The sequence below is a fragment of the Narcine bancroftii genome, chromosome 6 (genome assembly GCF_036971445.1).
Source record: "Narcine bancroftii isolate sNarBan1 chromosome 6, sNarBan1.hap1, whole genome shotgun sequence".
NCBI classification, from domain to species: Eukaryota; Metazoa; Chordata; class Chondrichthyes; order Torpediniformes; family Narcinidae; genus Narcine; species Narcine bancroftii.
The window spans coordinates 127,411,134-127,429,315 of NC_091474.1; the positions used below are offsets into that span (position 1 = coordinate 127,411,134).

General features: G+C 43.4%; 1 protein-coding gene across 7 annotated transcripts in view; it reads right to left on the minus strand.

Annotated features, from left to right (window-relative positions):
* LOC138736468 (collagen alpha-1(XXI) chain-like) overlaps positions 1-18,182 on the minus strand; it is a 330,315-nt gene that overhangs the window by 149,271 nt on the left and 162,862 nt on the right. For all 7 annotated transcript variants that reach the window (XR_011340296.1, XR_011340298.1, XR_011340295.1 and 4 more), the window contains exon 12: positions 14,232-14,285. Coding sequence is in view for 1 of the 7 variants with exons in the window: in XM_069886041.1 (XP_069742142.1) it covers positions 14,232-14,285 (54 nt within the window). In the remaining 6 variants the exon portion in view is untranslated. The remainder of the gene's footprint in view (positions 1-14,231; positions 14,286-18,182) is intronic.

Consider the following 18,182-nt stretch of genomic DNA (forward strand, 5'->3'; position numbering starts at 1 on the left):
TCAATAAAAATGTACCAATCAAAATAGAAGAGGAAATAATAGATCCAGCAGGGAGATATGTAATGATAAAATGTCAGAGATATTCAGAAATTTGGAATTTACTCAATGTATATTCATCTAATGAAGAAGATCAAAAATTTATGCAAGATATCTTTTTGAAGATAGCAGATATGCAAGGGAACATACTAATAGGAGGGGATTTTAACCTTAATTTGGACTCAAACATGGATAAAACTGGAAAAAAAACTAACAGAAAGAACAAAGTAACCAAATTTATAATTAAATCGATGCAAGAAATGCAACTTTTGGGATATATGGAGGAAACAACACCCAAAGGAAAAGGAATATTCATATTATTCGGGTAGACATAAAACATACTCAAGGATAGACCTATTCCTGTTATCAGCCCACATTCAAGGGAGAGTTAGGAAAATGGAATATAAAGCTAGAATATTATCGGACCACTCACCCCTGTTATTGGCAATAGAGCTAGAAGATATCCCACCAAGAATGTATAGATGAAGATTAAACTCCATGCTACTTAAAAGACAGGATTTTAGAGAATTCATTTAACGACAAATTAAAATGTACTTTGAAATAAATACGGAAACAGTGAAAGATAAGTTTATACTATGGAACACAATGAAAGCGTTCATCAGAGGGCAAATAATAAGTTATGTAACTAAGATGAAGAAGGACTACAATCGGGAAACAGAACAGTTGGAAAGGGAAATTACAAATATAGAAAAAGAATTAGCAATAAAGGAAGATACAACTAAAAGAAGAGAATTAGCAGTTAAAAAAATAAAATATGAAACACTACAAACATATAAGGTGGAGAAGAACAAAATGAAGACAAAACAGAAATATTATGAGCTAGGAGAAAAAACGCACAAAATTCTAGCGTGGCAGCTTAAGACAGAACAAACTAAAAGAATGGTATTGGCATTAAGGAAAAAGGACAAACAAATTACATATAATCCAACGGAGATCAATGAAAACTTCAGGGAATACTACGAGCAATTATATCAAACTGAAAACGAAGGGAAAGAAGACAAAATAGATGAATTTCTAACTAAAATTGAACTACCGAAATTACAAACAGAGGAGCAAAATAAATTAATAAAACCATTTGAAATAGAAGAATAACAGGAGTATTAAAAAAACTACGGAACAATAAAACACCAGGAGAGGATGGATTCCCAATAGAATTCTATAAAACATTTAAAGATTTATTAATTCCTCCCCTTCTGGACGTAATCAACCAGATTGATAAAACACAAGGCATACCAGATTCATGCAAAACAGCAATAATTACAGTAATACCAAAGACAGGGAAAGATCCACTTGCACCAGCGTCATATAGACCAATATCTTTACTTAACACAGATTATAAGATAATAGCTAAACTATTAGCAAACAGATTGGCCGACTATGTAACAAAAATAATAAATCTAGACCAAACTGGATTTATTAAAAAAAGACGAGCAACAGACAATATCTGTAAATTTATTAACTTAATTCATGCAGTAGAAGGAAATAAAGCTCCAACAGTAGTGGTTGCTTTAGACGCAGAAAAGGCCTTTGACAGAGTAGAATGGAATTATTTATTCAAAGTACTACAAAAATTCAGCCTACCAGAGAAATATGTTAATTGGATTAAAGCATTATATAAGGGGCCATTGGCGAAAGTGACAGTAAATGGATATATATCAAAACAATTTAACTTAAGCAGATCAACAAGGCAGGGATGTTCACTATCTCCCTCACTGTTCGCATTAGCTATAGAACCACTAGCAGAACTGATAAGAACAGAAAATAAAATAAAAGGGATCAAAATAAAAGAGAAGGAATATAAAATCAGTCCATTTGCAGATGACGTTATAATATACTTAACAGAACCAGAAATATCAATAAAAGAATTACATAGGAAATTGAAGGAATATGAAGAAGTATCGGGGTACAAGATGAATGCAAATAAAAGTGAAGTATTGCCAATGAATAATGCGGATTTCACAAAGATTAAGAAAGAATCGCCATTTAGATGGCAAACACAAGCAATGCGATACCTAGGTATACAAATAAATAAAGACCTCGGCCATCTATACAAACTCAATTACCATCCATTAATGAAAAAATTACAAGACGACTTAGAGCATTGGAAAGACTTACCACTAACACTAATAGGAAGGATAAACTGTATTAAAATGAATATTTTCCCAAGGATACAATACCTATTTCAGTCATTACCAATACACCTAACAGAGAAATTCTTCAAGGAGTTAAAGAAAATAAGGAAATTCTTATGGAAAGGGGGGAAACCGAGGATAGCACTAGATAAATTAACAGAATGGTACAAACAAGGAGGCTTACAACTACCAAACTTTAAGAATTATTATAGAGCCGCACAATTAAGATACCTATCAGATTTTTATCAAACAAGGGAAAAGCCAGATTGGACTAGATTAGAACTAGATAAAATAGGGGAAAAGATACCTGAACATATACTATATAAATGGGATGAAAAATTGGTGCAACATAGGAATTCACCGGTATTGCATCATCTACTCAACATTTGGAAGAAGATTCATGTAGACAGGAATAAAACAAATTACCAACTACCAAAACTAATATTGACGCAAAATCAGTTAATCCCTTTCACAATAGATAACCTTTCCTTTAGAGAATGGGAGAGAAAAGGGATCAAAAGAATAGAAAATTGTTTCTCGGGAAATAAATTATTATTCTTTGAACAAATGAAGGATAAATATAACATAACTCACGATACAGTGTTGGCACACTACCAACTGAAATCCTACTTGAAGGACAAATTGGGAAGCAGTCTGAGGTTACCAGAAGGAAGTAATTTTGAATATGTGATTACAGATACAATGATAATCAAAAAATTTATAACAAACATGTATATTAAACTGCAAGAAAAGGAGAATGAGGAAACAAATGGTAAAACTAAACAAAAATGGGAACAAGATTTAAATATAAAGATAAAGAAGTAAACATGGGAGAAGTTATGCTCAGGAACTATGAGGTTACGTATGATACAATATAACTGGATACACAGGCTATATATTACACCACAAAAGTTAAATAAATGGGACCCAACAGTATCTGACAGATATTTTCGCTGTAAAAAGGAAATGGGAACAACAATTCATGCAATCTGGACATGTGAGAAAGTGAACAAATTTTGGGAAGATCTAAACCAGATATTAAATAAAATCACAAAAAGCAATGTACCAGAAAACCCAGAGATCTTCCTCCTAAGTAATATAAGAAACAAAGAATTTGGACTCGATTTGGATGGAGCACAAAAAAGATTTGTTATGACAGCCCTAGCTGTAGCAAAAAAATGTATTATGTCAACCTGGAAATTAGAAGACAACTTGAGAATTCAACAATGGTATATAGAAATGAATAAATGTATTCCATTAGAAAAAATAACATATAATTTAAGAAATAACATTACAATATTTGAACAAATATGGGAACCATACATGAAACATAATAGAGAAATCCTACCGTGGACTTCCACCACCTAAAATGACAGAAGGAGAAGATAACGAAAAGAACTGACTCAGTAAAATTTCTTGTTTATTTTTATTAAGTGACAACATTGTTTAACGGGTTTAATGTATCTTATAGATTGAACTTTAAATAAATGTGGAAGGGAGTGAGGGAGGGAGGGAAGGGAGGGGGGAAAAGGGGGAGAAAACGACACTATATATTTAAGAAGAAAGATGTCTGTATGTATCTTGGTGAATATGGTTTATAGCGTGAAAAAGAAAAATTTAAAAAAAAAAATGTGGATCTGTGAGCTGCCAGGTCCAAGTTCTTGATGGGGCCTCGCATATGTCGCTGGACCTTGGAGGTCTGGCACCTGGTACAGTTCCTGGCAAGTTCTGCCACCTCCTTCTTCAGCCCGTGCCACACAAACTGCTCCGTGACCAACCGCACGGTTGTCTTTACTGCTGGGTGAGCGAGGTCGTGGATCAGACTGAGGACCTTTGCCCTCCAGTGCGGCGGGACCACCGGGCGTGTCTGTTGAGATGTCGCAGAGCAATGTGTCTGGGCTGATGGGCACCCGGACATCCTTGAGTTTGAGGTCTGAGATGGCGGTCCGCAAGGCCTGCGTCTCCGCATCGTTCCTCTGTGCCTGAGCCAGTTGCTCGTAATCCAGGCCAGATGCGAGAGTGTTGATGGCTGGACAGGAGAGCGCATCTGCCACTACACTGTCCATGCCGGCCCTGTGCCGGATGTCAGCCATTAACTCAGACACATACGAGAGATAGTGCTGTTGTCCGGCGGACCACAGATCCTTGGCCATCGCCAGTGCTTGAGTGAAGGGCTTGTGATCCATGAAGGCTGCAAATGGCCTGCCCTCGAGGAAGTAGCAGAAATGGCAGATGGACAAATACAGCATCAGGAGCTCCCAGTCGAAGGCTCTGTATTTGATCTCTGGCGGACGCACCTGTTTGCTGAAAAAGGCCAAAGGGCGCCATTGTCCATCGAGCCACTGTTCCAGAACCCCCCTCCCCACACTGCCGTAGCTGAGTCGTCCACGGAGAGCTCCGTGTGCGCCTCTGGTTTTGTGATAGTACAGATTCTATCACCAATGTGTATATGTACATATGTACAGATGGTAGTGTAGAATGACTATGATTGGCTGAGAGTGTAGCCACACCTACTGGCAGGTCTTAAAGGATTGCTCCTAGCCAGACCAGGTCATTCTGGACTGGTCGACCTATTGTGATATGCTCCAGTGTTTTAGTTAATAAAAGCCTTGGTTTGGATCAACAAGTCTTTGGTTCTTTCGACGCGCATTACAGGCCGCGGATGCACCAGCAGCGTGGCGCTGGCTAGAACCTCCTTTGTCACGATGAAAGCCCTGTCTGCCCCCTCTGACCATGATAAAGTCTTTTCTTTGGTGGCCATGAGCACGAACAATGGGTGCACGGTGCCCAAGGCTTCGGGGATGAAATGATGGTAAAAGTTCACCATCCCCACAAACTCTTGGAGGCCTTTCAGGGTGGAAGGTTTGGGGAATCGTTGAACAGTTGCTACCTTCTCCGGTGCCAGTGCAGCCCCAGCCACCGAAATGGTGTGCCCCAGGAACTGGAGGGACTCCTTGCTGAACTGGTATTTGGCCACTTTGACAGTGAGGCCGAAGTCCGCCAGCCAGGCAAAGAGTGTCCGGAGGTGGGCTTTGTATTCGTCGCAGTTGCGACTGGCAATGAGAATATCATCCAGATAGATGAACACAAAATCCAGGTCTTTTCCAACCATGTCTATGAGGCGCTGGAATGTTTGGGCCGCGTTCTTTAGACCGAAGGGTATACGCAGGAACTCAAAGAGGCCAAAAGGGTTGATAATGGTTGTCTTACCCATGCCGTCTGGATGCATCAGGATCCGATCGTATCCCCGCACAAGGTCCACTTTGGAGAAGACCCGTGCGCCATGGAGGTTGGCGGAGAAGTCCTGTATGTGGGCCACCAGGCACCTGTCGGGGATGGTTGCATCATTCAACTGACAGTAGTTCCCGCACAGTCTCCAGCCCCCGGATGATTTCGGGACCATATGGATCAGCGATGCCCAGGCGTGGTCCGAGCGCCAGATAATTCCCAGTTCCTGGAGCTTGGAGAACTCCTCCTGTGCCTTCTCGGGCAGCAGCCATCTGGGTCTAGCATGCAGTGGGGTGCCCTATGTGGCAATGTGGTGGAAGACCCCATGTTGGGGCAGGGTGGCATCTAAGATGGCGAAGAATTCGTGGAGGATCTCGTCAAACTCGTCCCTGGCAGTGGCTACAGTGATGATTTCAGGCCTGCGGGCTTCTGCTGTTTCCAGTCGGGTGGAGTGGAATGTTCGGGCGTTGACCAGCCTTTTGCCCTTCATGTCAACCAGTAGGCCATGAGCTCTGAGGAAGTCGGCCCCTAACAGCACAGTGCCCACAAATGCTAGGATGAACCTCCAGTGGAACTTCTCCTTCCCAATCTGGATCTGTGCCCTGTGGGTGCCATAGGTCCTGATGGTGGAGCTGTTGGGCACTTGTAGGCTTGGATTTCGAGATTGGGTTCGAGACTCTAATGCTGTGGGGAGAAGGACGCTGAGCTCAGCCCCTGTGTCCACCAGGAATTGGTGGCTGGTGGATCTGTTCATCACATAAAGAAGACTGTTTGTGTGGCCAGCCGTCGCAGCCATCAACGGCGGATGGCCTGGTCATTTCCCTGAAACCTGCAGGGCTGGCAGCACTTATGGGCTTGCACTACCCAGCACTGGTGGTAGAAACTAGGATGACTGGCGCTCCTCTGGCTTGGTCTTGGGAGCGGCTTATGGTTGGCTGGGTCCTGGTTGTACCACCTGGTTGAGGGCTGCATCATTCTCCCTCTTCGTGCGCCAGAGGGCATCCAGACAGGCTGGTGCTCTCCTCGGGTTCGAGAAATCTTCAACTGTGAGGAGCAACTGGATGTTCTCTGGCATCTGTTCCAGGAATATCTGGTGGAAGAAAAAAACAAGGCTTGTGGTCTTCCGCCAGGGCCAGAATTTCATCCATCAGCGCCGACGGACTACGGTCCCCAAGCCCATCTAGGTGTAGGAGCCTGGAAGTCTGCTGCTGGGGAGTTAGCCCGAAAGTTCCAAGCAGCAGGTCTTTGAGGGTGGTGTACTTGCCTGTAGCCAGGAGGTGGTGGATGATGTCGTCCACCCTCGCTGCCGTATCTTGGTCCAAAGCACTCACAACATGATAGAACATTGTGGCGTCTGAGGAGATGTTGAGGAGTTGAAATGGTGCTTCTGCCTGCCCGAACCACGTTCTCAGTCGGTGGGTCCAAAAATGGGGGAAAGCTTGATGGAGACAGCGATAACCTCTGCTGAATCCATGGTGTTTTGAGTCCAGAAAAACATCTGGGCTCATCAGGGTCACCACTGTGGCAGTGTGCATGCCCCTATAAGGGCAGCATGAGCTCAGTCACCTGGTGCATTGAGACATCATAATCACTCCCCAGGGTGCGCGCTGGAAGGGATGCTGGAGTCAGAGCGAAACCTCTGACAATGCCATTTCCCCATGGCGATACAAGCGGGGCCAGTTTGCCTTGAGGATGTGCGCCACCACAATCCAACATTAATTTTTCATTATTAACTTAACTTAACCCCCTTCTAATTCTAAGCTTACGTGTATGTAATGTGTATGTAAGTTTAGAAAAGTTCTTTAATTCACAGTCCAATCTCACTTCTCATTCCTCCAAGTTTACTGATTGCAGGCAATTCTTATACTGTGCATAGAATTTAACATTTATGAAGTTCACCAGGCTTTGGTGTTTGAAAGGTAAATGGTTACCACTCAGGAAGGTTCTTGTTGCTTTTCGGAGAGAGATTTGTTGTTCTCTGGACACAAACTGATCTCTTCTAATCAGCCACGTCAGTGTCTTGCCAAAGAAACTTGCCCCAACAGGGTGTTCCAGATGATAATCTCTTTCTTTCAGATCACCACAGAGTTCCTTTTTGTTTCACTTATTTCAAGAGAAACATTAGGCAGCCAGTCACTCCTCTTCTATGGACCACAAGGTCTTTAACCAGGCTGAACTAAGCACTCACAACCAATCTTCAAAACAGGGTTTCTCCACAAGCTTTCCAGCTTGTTGTGTTCCAGTTCCAGCTGCTGCTGCTGCTGAACTGTAAAAAACTGCAGAACTGAATTCTCTCTCTCTCTCTCTCTCTCTCTCTCTCTCACATACAGAAAAGCCTGTTTGACTCTCTCTGCTTGGAAAACCACATGACCCTCTTAAAACAGCATCCTCCACTCAGACAGCCTGCGGCTCTGAACTTAATCCTCCAAGTTCTTACATCCGTTGCTTGTCAAAACAACAATCCATTGGTGAAATCCCTTGGGCACTCCCCAAAGCTTTTGCAAAGGCATTCAGAGCCAGCCTGTCCAGCTTGAGCAGAGCTCCAGTATTTTAAATGAGATCTGTTTTGAAGTGTTTGTGTGTGACCTACGCTAAAAAACCTGCCACAATTTATCTCCCAAAATCATATCTATATACAATATAAAACACAACATAGTATGTCACACATGAAAAAGCCACCATAGCAGGATGAGTAAGACACCATCCGAGAGCTTTTAATGCGCACCTTCAGACTGTCTGAACACAAGCGTTTAGCCCGTCTGCTGCATATGGACAGTTTGGGGGACAGGGCCCCATCCGACATAATGGGCGACGTGCTCGGCCTACTTGATAGCCATGCCCCCTGTTCACGTTTCAGGGAACTGTTCTTGGAAAGGTTGCCACAAAACGTCCAGGGAGATGACTTCAGCAACCCATGAAAGGTGGCAGAGAAAGTAGACACCCTGCTGGTCAAGAGGGAAACAGCTTTCGTGCTCCACGAGATGTCCATGCCCATCACACACGACGCTGCTTCAGCACTGCTGCACATGGGTAGGCAATGGCAGCAAAGATCCAACCGCCGACCAATCAAATGACCAGCCACAAGGACAACGGGCACCACTGGTGAGCGATACTGTCATTATCATCAGCGGTGGGCTGCAGAAGCACGTCGACGTCTTTCCCCCTGCACATTCCTGGGAAATGCCAAAAGCCGGCCATCGTTAATGGCTGTGTTGGCCAGCACCTTAACAGCCTCCATGTCCTAAACTCCTTTTAGACTGCTGTTTCTTAGTGGACACAGGGGCAGAAATCAGCATGATCCCCCCCGACCAAAACTGACATCCACAACAGCACAACAGTCCAGCAACAATTCGAACATACTTACACTTGAGTTATCCCCCTCCGCTTTGGGAACAGCCATTTTAAATGGACCTTCACCCAAGCAGCAGTTCGACAACCACTCCTTGACGTGGACTTCCTACAAGCCAACTCACTGCTAGTGAATGTTAAAGGCCACAGATTAATGCATACCACAACATTCCAGACCCTCGAACTAAAGGGGAAGGAACCCGCCACCTCCCACCTGCATTCGGTGACTCCGGTTGATAACGAGTTTATGTGAATCATATCCAAATTTCCCACTGTTATGACACCATTATTTATGTCATCCAAGATCAAGCATGGGGTAAGACACCATATTCTTACTGATGATCCGCCCTTTCATTGCAGAGCGCACTGCCTTCCCCCAGAAAAACTCAACCTCACTAAGGAGGAGTTCCATAAAATGGAGGAGCTGGGCATTGTATGGGCCTCCCCAATCAACATGGTCCCTAAAGCTACAGGAGGGTGGAGGCCATGCAGGGACTACGGACCACAAGATCACAAGACAAAGGAACAGAAGCAGGCCACTATGCCCATTGAGTCTGTTCTGTAAATCTACATTAGCTACTCTACACTAGTTCCAGTTTCCGGCCTTTTCCCCATATCCCTTGATGCCCTCTCTAATGAGATACTTATCTATTTTTTTTGTTTAAATACTCCCAGTGATCTGGCTTCCACTGCTATATGCGGCAGTGAGTTCCACATATCCACGACCCTCTAGCTAAAGAAGTTCTTCCTAATCTCTGTTTTATATGGATAAACTCTAATTTTCAGACTATGACCACTTGTCCTCGATTCACCCACCAAGGGAAATATCTTTCCCGCATGCACCCTATCTAAACCTTTCAAAATATGAAATGCCTCTATGAGATCTCCTCTCATACTCCTATACTCCAATGAATACAACCCAAGAGCTGCCAAAAACTCCTTGTACGTTAGCCCTTCCATTCCGGGAATCATCCTAGTAAATCTCCTCTGCACCCTCTCCAACAACATCACATCCTTTCTAAGATAGGGGGCCCAAAACTGCACACAGTACTTCAAATGAAGTCTCACCAGTGCCCCATAGAGCTTCATCAACACCTCTTTACTCTTATACACTATACCTCTTGAAATGAATGCCAACATAGCAATGAGGCCCCAACGCCTGACTGCTACCCTGTGCCCCACATTCAAAACTTCACTGCACATCTACAAGGGGCACGGATCTTTTCCAAGATAGATTTAATTCGAGTCTATCACCAAATCCCACTCCTCCCAGAGGATATTGCGAAAACATTCCTTATCACCCAATTTGGCTTATTTGAATTTTTAAGGATGCCTTTGGATTGAAAAATGCAGCACAAACATTCCAATGATTAATTGACACTGTGGTCCAGGATCTCGACTTTATTTTCATCTACTTAGACGACATTCTAATTGCTAGCCACAACTGTGCAATAGACTGAGTGAGTATGGACTAACTATTAATCCAGCTAAGTGGGAGTTTGTAAAAGAGGTAATCAACTTTCTGGGCTATTGCATTGACAGGCACAGTATAAGCCAAGGTAGAGGACATTAAATCTTTCCCACAGCCTACAGGAGCCTTTAGGAATTCACTGGAATGATTACTTTCTATCACAGATTCATACTGGCAGCAGCCCACATCATGCGGCCCCTTTTCTCTCTAATGTCAGGTACTCAAAAAGATCTCGAATGGAATTCAGAAGCCTCAGAGGCTTTCCAAAAGGCAAAGAATGCTTTAGCAAATGTCACTGTCGTGGCCCACCCACAATCAGAGGCACCCACTTCCCTCACGGTTGATGTCTCCAATATAGCATTCGGAAGAGTATTGGAACAATTAATTGATAGTCACTGGAGACCTCTAGCCTTCTTCAGTAAACACCTGTGGCCACCTGAACTAAAACACAGTGCGTTCGACAGAGATCTGCTGCCACTGTTCCTGGCCATGAGATATTTTTGTTACTGTAGTGCGTCGAATGACTCAAAGGATGTAGATTCAAACCAACTCTTTTATTACCAAAAGAGTGGAGCGTAGTACATCAAGGTCAACCAGTCCAGACTGACCTGGATCTGGTTAGGTGCAGCCCTTTATGACCTGGCCAGTAGGTGTGGCTACGGCTCTCAGCCAATCATTAGCACTATATACAAATATATACAGAGGTGATAGGATCCCATACTATCACAATCACCCCTTTTTTGAGAACTGACCCCCGGGTGGGTAAAAAAAAAATTTGTTACAGCGTGGTGGTTTTTCTGAGTTCTTAATAGTCCATAGTCTGTATGGAGGGGAACAGCAATGGTACATCCTTTCTTTGGACTCCGAACATGGGGAGGATATCATGCAGGGGTTATGGGCTGTAACAGTCGGATGACCTGATCGTCTGATATGATCAGCCGATCATTAGCACTATATACAAATATATACATAGGTGATAGGATGTCATACCAACACAGTTACTTCCTGGAAGGAAGGAAATTCAAAGTGTTTAGTGACCACAAACCACTTTCAGGAAGGTCTCGGACCCTTGGCCAACCAGACAATAATGTCAGCTTCCTTAGGTCTCAGAATTTATCACAGACATTGAACATATTGCTGGCAAGGCGAATGTTGTGACAAATGCACTGTAATGCCAAAACATACCGGCTGTCCACACCACCTCTCCAGGCATCAATTCCCAGGCCTGGCTGAGGCACAATACTCTGATCCCAATGTTGCAGTCTACAGAACAGCTATCACCGGCCTCTGTATCGAGGATGTTCCCTTCCCTTCGGTGCAGGGAATGCAACTTTATTCTGCGACACCGCGAATGGTAAGCCCCATCCCATTATCCCCACCGCATGGAGGAGGCAAATATTCAAATCTGTGTACAATTTAGCCCATCCTGCCATCAAGAGCACGGTCAAGATGGTGGTTAACTGTTACATCTGGCACAGCCTTCATAAAAAGGTCACTAATTGGGCCAGAACATGGACACAGTACCAGAGATGCACTAAAGCCCAACTCCAAACATCTGAACCTCCGCGGCACAGATTTAGCCATATTCACATTGATATAATGGGCCCCTTACCCATCTCCCAAGGTATTCACTACTTACTCACTGAGGTAGACAGGTGTACTAGATGGCCAGAAGCCATTCCCCGATCTGAAATATCTACTGAAACATGTGATAGAGCACTCCTCAACACATGAGTGGTACATTTAGCTGTCCCTGAGCACCTTACCTCAGACCTTGGAGCCCAGTTCACCTCCAGTCTTTGGGCAGCTCTAGCAACAGCACTTAGGACACAGCTACAATACACTACAGCCTACCATCCCCAGGCAAACGGGCTAGTAGAAGGGTTTCACAGGCACCTAAAAGCAGCCCTGATAGCCCGACTCACTGGCCCTAACTGGGTTGATGAGTTACCCAGGGTCCTCTTAGGTATCCAAACCATGCAAATCCTGGGCAAATTCCTGGCCACCAAAAAGGGAACCAAAGAACCCCCCCACCCCCAGGGGAGTCCTAGCGCACCTCTATGAGCAGTTGGGAACCCTGGCCCCTTTACCACCCAAAGACCATGGCCAGCAGCACAAATTTGTCCCCAAAGATTTTCATAACTTCACACACATTTTCGTAAAACATGAAGCGCACAGATCCCCATTGTAGGGACCCTATGAGGGGCCAATCATGTCATCCGGCACAGTGGTACAACTTGTTTAATTGACATCGGAGGCCGCGAGGAGACTTTTACCATTGACAGGATACACAGCCAATTGACTACCCTCCCCCCACCCCTGCAAAGGAGGTTGGCCTCCCAAGAATAACAGCATTCTGATCACCAGTTAAGGGGTGGGGAGGGGGGGGGTCATGTGGGAGTCCCCCACAGCTCTCTCAGGGTGCCTCACAAAATGAAGGATGAATGCAATGATCCAACAGGCTGCACAAGGCCTGTAGCGTTGCCCTCCAATTGGCAACAACTAAAGGAGCCTAACTGGTCTATCAAGGAAAGCAGATTGCAAATGCACCAATCAGCATTGAGGGGGCTTTGACCACATCTCTCTGCTTGAGAATAAAAGCAGAGCTGTGAGCCTAATGAAGCTCAGTGTTAACTACACTCAACTGGGGTTTGTTTCATTCTTTCTGGGAACAGCATGCTCTTTCTGAGCTAACCCGCATGCAGCTATGACCTCTCCTGCGCTGTAGGCTCCGCAGAACCATAGTTTGGAGCAGCTAGCTACAGTATAGGGAAAAAAGTAGAGATATCAATAGAAGTACCACTGTGTGAAAATGTGTTATTGCCTATGAACGTGGGCAATAGAATATTAAATTCACGGTATGACAAAGTTATATGATATATTAAGGACTGTTACATGGAAGAAACTCTTATGTCCTTTGAACAATTAAAACACAAATATGGAGTGGCCAATAGGACCTTCTTCTGTTTTCTCCAGCTTAGATCATTCTTAAGAGAAAGATGGGGACTAACATTGATCCCATCTGAAATTAGTGAAATGGAACGAATGGCTTGGATGGGGAATACATCCAAATTTATAACAAAAATGTTCTATGTTCTCCAGAGCGAAAGTGCAAAACCAGGGTTGCAGAGGTCAAGGGAAAGATGGGAGTTGAACTTGATTTCAGAAAGACATCAATTATAAATTCAAGATAGGGACTGGTTCAGTATAATTTTTTACATCAATTCTATCTTACCCCACAAAAGTTACATAGATCAAAAGCTGAAATTTCAGCGATGTGTTTCAGATGTGGGACTAAGACAGGAATTTTTTTATGTGCCATGTGGTTGTGTGTGAAAGTGAGGCCATTTTGACTCCATGTATGTTATAAAAAAAATTTAAATATTAAAAAAAACCAGCCTGATAGCTGTTGGAGAAAAAAACTGTCCTTGAAACTAGAGATGCTGGATTCCTGCCTGAAGGTAGCAGTGAGATTATTTCCAGGGAGATAGGGATCTTTTATGATATTGGCTGCCTTCTTGAGACAGCATCTCACATAGATGACTTCAGTGGATGGGTTTGGCTAAATTTGCCACTTTTTTCAGACTTCTATATTCCTGGATACTCAAGTTTTCAAACGAAGATATAATGCAACCAATCACTATACTTTCCACAGCAGTCCTATAGAAGTTTGATATTCAACAAAATGCTAAATCTCCTCAGACATTTTAGAAAATAGTGGCATCGATGTGCTTCTCCATGGTTGGTTCGATTTGGTGGTATGAAATGGGGGAACTACGTATAAAAAGTGCAATAGTTTTCACAGGGTCAAACCAAAATGTAAAGAAATAATCTTGAATAAAATCTGGAATGTACATTTTAATCACATGTGAATAGTTTGAATACAAATTTAAAACTGTGGTGCACAGGGGCAAATGAATAAAAAATGTATCTTTGTCCCAAACATTATGGAGAGTACTGTAGAAGAAGATTAAGGAATCTTGTGCATTGCTTACCCTAGGGCCTCGTGGTCCTGATAACCCTTTTAAACCTGGAATTCCTTGATCACCCTGACAAAATAAAAGAATGATTTTACAAATCACCTCTACAACTGGACATTTATTTCATTTTAATGTTCTTCCAATATTAATCTATCAACAGCTCTACAAATTACTGCTTTGGATATTTAAAGCCATCATTCTAATTTGTAGAAGACATAGTCTTTCCCAAAATTATGAAATAATAAAATATTTAAAGTACAGTGTCATACAAGTACAGTTTTACTCTTCCAATCAAGTTGATTCTTAGTCATCATTATATATTACTAAAACTCCATATTTTGTTTAATAGAATTCAATCCATGCAAACATCTGAATTTTTTTTAATGAAGATGCTTAAAATCTGAAATATAAACAGAAAATACAGGAAACATTCATCATGATGGGCTGCATCGGTGAAAAAAGAAACAGTTAATGTTCCAGGACTTGGACCTTTCATTAGAACTGGGAACAACAGGAAAAGTTAGTACAGGTAGCAGAGAATGTTAAGGAGGGAACAAGTAGATAAAGGGAATTTCTCTGATTGGTTTTGACACAATGAGCTAATGTTGCTGTTAAGGAGCAATTAATTTTTAAAATTTAATTTAGATATACAGCATGGTAGCAACCATGGTACATTTTTCGAATGGTGGGAGGAAACCGGAGTATTGCATACACGGTTCACAATGTGGCCTTCTTTACTTCAGAGAAATCAAATGTACTTTATGATTAATTTGTTGAGCATTTTCACTTAGTCTTCAGGAATAATCTTGAGCTTTCAGTAGGTCTGCCGGTTTAATTCATCATGTCACTCCAATTTGTCTGTGATCTCCCTTATTATTACAATGAGGGACATCTCAGCTTGAGGAGTAACAACTCAGCCTGAATGATTTAATATCAAATTCTCTTGCTCACTCCTTTCTTTTTGCATGAGAACTGATATTATTACCTGCGAGCATTTTCCTTCCCTTTCTTCCTTTCCATTTTTGGTACTGTTACGGGGTATATTATATTTTATATTATATATAAATACGTTTTTTAAAAGAGATAGATTGTGGGGGTTTAGTGTAGGTCCCTTCACAGAGTAATACTTCACATCTCATTTAAAATGCAAGAGCTTGGCTAAAGCCAGTCTTGCAGGCACCAGTGGCTTTGCAAAAGCTAATGGGACTGTTTTGGAAGGAATTTTGAAAAGCAGGTGCAAATAAACAGTCCAGGCTCGAAGTGCTGATAAAGATCTTTCAAGGACTGGGTTAGCCCTGCAAGACATTCTGGTTTTTACAAGCAGAGTGAGAGAAAAGACCAAACAGGACTTCTCTTTGAGAGAGAGAGAGAGAGAACTGAGTTCTGCTGTGCCTTTTGGAGGCTGTAACATTACAAGCTGGCAGCTTGTTGGAAACCCCATTTTGAAGACAGGTTGTGAGTTCTGAATTCAGCCTGGTGAAAACCATTGTGGACCTTACAAGAGGAAATGGATGGCTAGAGTGTTTCTCCTGAAATAAGGCAAACAAGAGTAACTCTGTGGTGACCTGGAAGAAGAGGTTATCATTTGGAAAATCCATGATGGAGCAAGTTTCTTTGGCAGATACTGAAGTGGTTGATCAGAGGGAGTCAGTTTGTGTGTGTCCAATGAGCAACAAATCTCTCTCTGAAAACACTGAGAACCTTCCTGAGTGGTAACCATTTATCTTTTCACTAGAGCCTGGTGAAAATTCATAAATGTTAAATTCTATGCACAGTACAGGTACACAATCCTTTATCTGGACATCTAAAACCTGGCAATTTTTTTCTGGTGCTGGTACAGTGGAGGGACAGAGAGAGAGAGCAGCACAACTAGGTTGTGGGGCAGGGAGAGAGACGGCAGTGCGACTTGGGTGGGTGGGTGAGGGGGAAGAGATACGGCAGCGCAACAGGTGGGCGAGGTGGAGAGAGATGCCAGCGCGACTGGAAAGGGGTGGATTCGGCAGCACAATTCAGGTGGGCTTAAATCTGGGGCAACTGGCTTTTGTGCTGAAATGCAAAAAATCCGAAATTCGGAACACACTGTCCCCCAAGGATTCCGGATAAATGTGTGGTGATATGCTATTACACTACTAGGTCACCAAGGGCCACGGCCTGACGACCTTGTATATAAATCCAACCAGAGCTAGGCTCCTCTTTCTGATCTAGGCTTGCACAGAGGCAAGACCTAGTTATATAGTCTATTAAAACTAGTGTTTAACTTCCCCTGCTTGACCATTTGCCTTTTCATTCCACAGGGAAAGGGTGGGCTGGGAAAATTACCCGGGTACTTGGCCCTAGCTACGTGGTAGGGCGATAGACCACTTTAAAATTCCCAGGCCGACCTTTTCACACCACAGGTTCATGGGAGGGTTCCCAGGAAAATTTCCTGGGAATCTTCATTTTACACTGTGGGGTGAAAAGATCTAATGACTTCAATAGACTGAAGTTGAGCAAACCGATAAGCTTTTATTCACTAAAGAACAAAGGCACATCCATGGTGCTGGACTGTCCTGAATTTGGGGTGGGGGCTGTGGAAGTCACCTTTATTCAGTGGGAGGAGCCACAGGTACAGTCAGCCAATGGGTGTGTCCAAACAGTAAATATATACATATAGTGGTTTACCACGAGAATAAAACCAGTCTCTTGGAAACAGGTGGGGGCAGTGGGATTTGGTTTGGACTACTCTAGCAGTAGTTAGGTTGGTTGGAGACGATATGACGTCGGACGCAGTGGCCTCTCCAGGACACCAGTAGGTCGTTTTGTTTTTCTTTTAATTATAGTTAAACAGTATAGCTAAATTGTTATATAGTTATGCAATTTCAGTTTTTACAGTCATGGCTACAGCTTACAGTATTTAAAGGTATTTAGAAACATATCTACTCGCCTCTGGGAAGATCTGTGGGTCAATCTACGTGACCACAGGCTGCTGCGGGGATTAGGCCTAAATGCTTCGGTATCGTGGAGGAGAAGAAAGTGGTGCACGAGGTGAAGGAAGTGCGGTTAGTGAACAGGGGTTCGTGCTATGTTGAAGGTGAACCCCTGACTCCCAGCTCTCCTATCCATCCTGCTCGCTAACGTCTGTTCCCTGGTGAACAAAATGGATAACATCTGATTCTGGAGGTCTGCGCAGCATGAGTAGAAGGAGTGCTGTGCTTTGGTCTTCATTGAAACGTGGCTCAGTGACAGGATCCTGGATACCTCCATTCAGCTGGACTGGCTCGTTTTATTTCAGGCTGACAGGGAAGCTGCTCTGTGTGGTAAAGCCCATGGCAGTTTGCATCAACATGGAATGGTGTGAGGGCTCTGCATAAGTCTCCAGTCACTGCTCAACGCTGGTGGAATTTATGACTGTCAGATGTAGACCATTATCACGAGAATTCACCATGGTCCTCTTAGTTGGATGTACACCCCACCACCACCCCCCCCCCCCCACCCCAGGTGCGAACGCTAAGGAGGCGATCTGACAACTATATGGGACCATAAATAAACTTCAGACCACATACTCTGATGGACTGATTATTATCACTGGGATTTCAACCAGGCGAACCTTAAATCAAGGCTACCTAAATTCCATCAATATATGGACTTTGCTACAAGAGGGGTGAACACGTTGGACCTTGTGTAAATGAACATTTCTGACATGTATCAGGCGGAGCCCTGCCCCCCCACCTCAGATACTCAGCATACAGTCGTACGTTCAAATGCTGTTTATTGACTTCAGTTTGGCATTTAAAACAATCATACCTCAGTAACTGATAATTAAGTTGAGCCTGCTGGGTCTAAACACCTGCCTCTGCAATTGGATTCTCGACCCTGTTGGGGAGACCTCAGGCGTTCCAGATTGGTAACAGCACTTCCAAGGCCATCACACTGAGCATAGTGGCCCTCAGTGCTGTGTGCTTAGTCCACTGCTGTTCCCTCTGCTGA